General features: G+C 40.2%; 1 protein-coding gene across 1 annotated transcript; it reads left to right on the top strand.

The window, feature by feature from the left end:
* Window positions 1-142: 142 nt before the first annotated feature.
* LOC104489586 (transmembrane 9 superfamily member 2-like) lies at window positions 143-3,768 on the top strand (the record flags this gene model as incomplete). Its single annotated transcript, XM_010131760.1, has 4 exons — window positions 143-210; window positions 1,548-1,641; window positions 3,291-3,418; window positions 3,639-3,768. Coding segments are annotated over 4 exons (420 nt in total), but the record flags the coding sequence as incomplete, so codon positions are not given.
* Between the last annotated feature and the right edge of the window lie 374 nt (window positions 3,769-4,142).

The raw sequence follows: 4,142 nt of genomic DNA, 5'->3' as shown, positions 1-4,142 counted from the left end.
CGGCCGGGGCCTGTCACGGGCTGTGGTAACTCCGCCGTGGGATGGCGAGCTCGAAACTTGTAACGAACAGCCGCTGCCAGCCAGCCCTGCGTTTCGTGAGTCTGTGTTTTCATACTTATCCTCCTGCCCTTCCCTGTTTCAGTCGCTGATCGAGCTCTTCGTGAACAGACTGGACTCGGTGGAATCGGTTCTGCCATACGAGTATGATGCGTAAGTACCTCCCCGCAGGGCTCCAGAAGCGTTTGGGAAGCCTGTTTTCTGTGCCCCGTGCGGCGGTGCAGCTGCTGATAGAGCGTGTGTGTCTGTTGTAAGCAGTATTTTGGATCCAGGGGTGGAAGGGTAAATGCACTGCTCGGTGGCAGGAATGAAGTACATGAGGGTGGAAAGGAGGCCACACCTGTACCGCCTGACCCTCCTCTGTTAGTGTGAAAGACAAGGCTGCCGGGGTTCTAGTGGGTGCATTTTTTTGAGCTGAGTACTAGATTTACTGTTGACTGTTTGATATGTTTGAAAGTTCTTCCTGTTAGTCAGGTTTAGGGAGACAGGTGCTTTGTGTTCCTTGTTAATGGCAGATAAAAGAAACTGGAAGAAGAGTCGTCGTTTTTCCTTTTTCCACCAAAGCTCTGCATCTAATTCTTGGTGGTGGTTTTTTTTTATGTTTTGATTCTTACCTATGAAAACTGTTACCTGCAGATATTTGTGGGCCTGCGGAGCAATGATACACTCAATGATTTGCAGTCTTGCTGTTAGGCACGCAGGAAAGAGGAACATGCACGTTTTGTAAGTCTTACCCTGTGCACTGCTACAGTAGTGGCAAGACCAGGCTCTAGCTCAGAAAGCTCACAAAGTGTCTATTTGCATTAAGCCTTATGGAAGCCAATGAATTTAGGACTACTTGTTGTGGAAAAGTACTCACCAAAGTTAAGTGTGGTTTCTTTTTTTTTTTTCCTCCATAACCTAATGCTAGCTGTGCTTAAATAACAAAGATCCGGAACAGTTACGTTTTCTCTCCCATATTCTCCTGTTTCAGACTGTATGTAGTTGAAAAAAATTGGTGAATGGGGATTGGCAGTGTGGCATGTTAACATTGAAAGTCCTTCCCTTCTTTGGAACATGTTTCACCTTAAATGCTATTTGTAAAGACTCCTTTAAGAATGGGGTGTAGTTGTTTTTCTGAAACTTCTTTGCAAGAGAAACGGACAGTCCATAGCATAGTTCCTCTTTTCCTGATACAAAACATGAAATTGTTTGTTTAAATCGCCATTTGAAAAAGGTGCTGGGACTAAGTGTTGTGCATTTTGTTAAAGCTACTTCAGCTCTCATGGATCTTGCCTGAAATTCATATCAAAATAGAAATATTTCTATATAATTATGCCCAGTTTCTTCAGAGGCACTCAAATTTTTACTAACAGTGATTGACCTGCCGAAAGATGTAGATATTACAAACGGACATGTTAAAGACATAACTTTAGAAATTGTTTCAGGCTCATATTTACAGTTATGTATCAGTTAAAAATTAAAAGTAATGTTTCCCACTTCTTTTCCAGTTTTGACTTCTGTCAAGATACAGAAGAGAAAAGACCATCAGAAAATCTTGGGCAAGTGCTGTTTGGGGAGAGAATAGCATCATCTCCATATAAGGTTATCTTATCTCTTCAATTGATCGCTTTTAAATTGGATTGTTGTCATTGTGATGGCTGTAATCCAGAGATGTAGGTGAAGATTTGATGATTGTGATTTTTTTTTAAATATAAGCTTTATAGGGTTTATGTAATAAAAACAAACCCCCACCCACCTCTCGCCCCAAAGGCGTGTTAGGGTGGCTAATTAAAGTTTGGAAGCTGAGCCAGTTTCCTGTTCCTCTGTGACGGAGAAGTCCAGAAACTGTATCTTAAGCAGTTCTTTAACAGCTGGGTGTACAGCGTGTTAGGTGATCTGAAACAGTTAGGTTTTTAAATGTAATATTGGAGGCTGTAAACTGGTGGTTCGAGAATTGTTTCGTGTTCTTGATTGTACTAATGGGACACTTCCAGAGTGGGAAGGGGAAGTCAAGTTGGGGATCTCTTTTCCCTGCTTGTACACACTGAACATCTGTTGCCCGAAACTGATTTTTTCGTTGTTGATGCAGATCACTTGGAGTAATCTGTAAAGTAAATGTATGAGGTATTTTGTAGACGAAGTGTATAATAGTTTTCTGTCTGCACTAGCAATGACCAAATGTAGTGCCTCTAAAAAACTGTATAATCAACTTGGGAAAATTATTAGTAGTAAAGATCAAATGCTGGCTTTTAATGCTTGGAAAGCTGTATGCTGTTCAGTTGCAGTTTCCAGTCTGGGATTGGCTGGTGAAACTGAAAACTGGGCTATGTTTGTGTGTGAGGGTTGCTAGATAATCCAAATCCCTGTGAGAAAAAGGCAGTGGAGTTTCTGAGTCTGTTATTGCTCAGTCATTAGGGACCTAGTCACATCTTTTCACCATGTCAAGGAGGTGATGCCTCCTCCTTTGTGCGTACTGCTTCTAGAAATCGCTTTATCTTTGACTCTTTGAACTAATGTAATTTTAAGTCTTATGCCTGCTGGCCGCGAGAAGCTTTTAAATACATTGGACGATGGGTCATTTGGACTGGATACCCATTGAATAGGCTATTGTAGCAATTACTTGTTTGAATCGGCTGCAGAGTATTTAGAAAATGCTGCTATTGTTCAGAAGTTTCTCTGATGTTAAGTATGTATAGCTACGGAACAGGTGCACCTGAACTGGTTTAGAACAGTTTCTTAGACAAATGTGAGCACGTTTGTGTTGGGTGGTGTCTGCACATGGAGCTTAGATGTTGTGCAACTTGTTGCATTTTTGGCAGCCTTGTCTAATTACTGAGTCGTCATGGGGAAACACAGCTAAAATTCACAGGAAACGTTCCAAAAGGGTGTAGTTAGAAGTCTGGTTTAGCAGATGATGGAATTACCAAAATAGAACTGACTGGTGAAAGGAAAAAGCAATAGCTTTTCTATTAATTACCAAATTTCTGTCCTCGGGGTTTATCTGGAGGTAGTTTGTCTGGGCTATTGAAGAGATTTTTAGCCATGTGAAAAGGGCTTCCTGGTGCTGGATATACATAAATGTTGACATTTAAGTTAAAGCTGTGTATGGGAAATTCTGGCTTTACAAACTTTTATACTAAGGAAGTGAAGTATATCAAAAGAGGCAGCTTTACCTGAAAAAAAGTCTCAGAAGATTTTTGAAGCAAAACTGAAATGACTCTTTTTGTGTGTTGTTTTTTTTTTTTTAACAGTTCACTTTTAAAAAGAAAGAAACATGCAAGAAGGTTTGTACAAGAACATATGACCCAGGAAACAGTGCTGATAAAAGCAAACTGGCTTTTTTGAAGAAAGGAATGCAGCTGAATTATCAGCATCACTGGTAAGATGAGATGTGTGCTTGAGGGTGAGGGTTTCTTTACTCCCTTTTTATATTGTTGTCTATGCTCTCAGTAGTTGCTTTTTTCCTTCTCTGTGGTAGTCATCCTCTACGGTGCATCTTGTGGGCGCTGGTGAAAACTCTGTGCACTACATGGATGTTAAATGTCAGTGTGAAATAAGATGCATCCCTTTCTGAGGACATTTCTTTGATTTCTGTCTAGGATTATCGATAACATGCCTGTAACGTGGTGCTATGATGTGGAAGATGGACAAAAATATTGTAATCCTGGATTTCCCATAGGATGTTTTGTTACTCCAGATGGTAGAGTTAAAGATGCTTGTGTTATAAACGTAAGTGGTGGAACCTTTTTTGTTAGTATAGCAGATGTAATTTCGGTTACAGTTTTATTTTTAAGCTTTCTTTTCCTGAGAGAGAATGGATACCTTTGTGAACGTGGTTAATGTTCAGAATGTGGGCATTGACGAAGCTGAATGCTGCTTCTGGATGCAGTGTCTCACTAATACGATTGTCCCCAAAAAATGTTCATATAGATAAAGCTATAAAACAACCATATTGGTGTCGAAAAGCCTTAGAAAATTGAGTTTTGTTCTGAAATTTCTTGTGCGTCCATCATTGTATCTACTCATTCTTTGTCCATGTTGTATTTGTGTGCAAGACTGTGTATTGATTTCAGAGAGAAGCTTTCTAGTGAAGACCTAGAAAT

Source organism: Buceros rhinoceros, unplaced genomic scaffold (assembly GCF_000710305.1).
Source record: "Buceros rhinoceros silvestris isolate BGI_N320 unplaced genomic scaffold, ASM71030v1 scaffold40242, whole genome shotgun sequence".
Lineage (NCBI taxonomy): Eukaryota > Metazoa > Chordata > Aves > Bucerotiformes > Bucerotidae > Buceros > Buceros rhinoceros.
The sequence above is the reverse complement of the archived record's forward strand: the minus strand, read 5'-3'. Positions and strand labels throughout refer to the sequence as shown.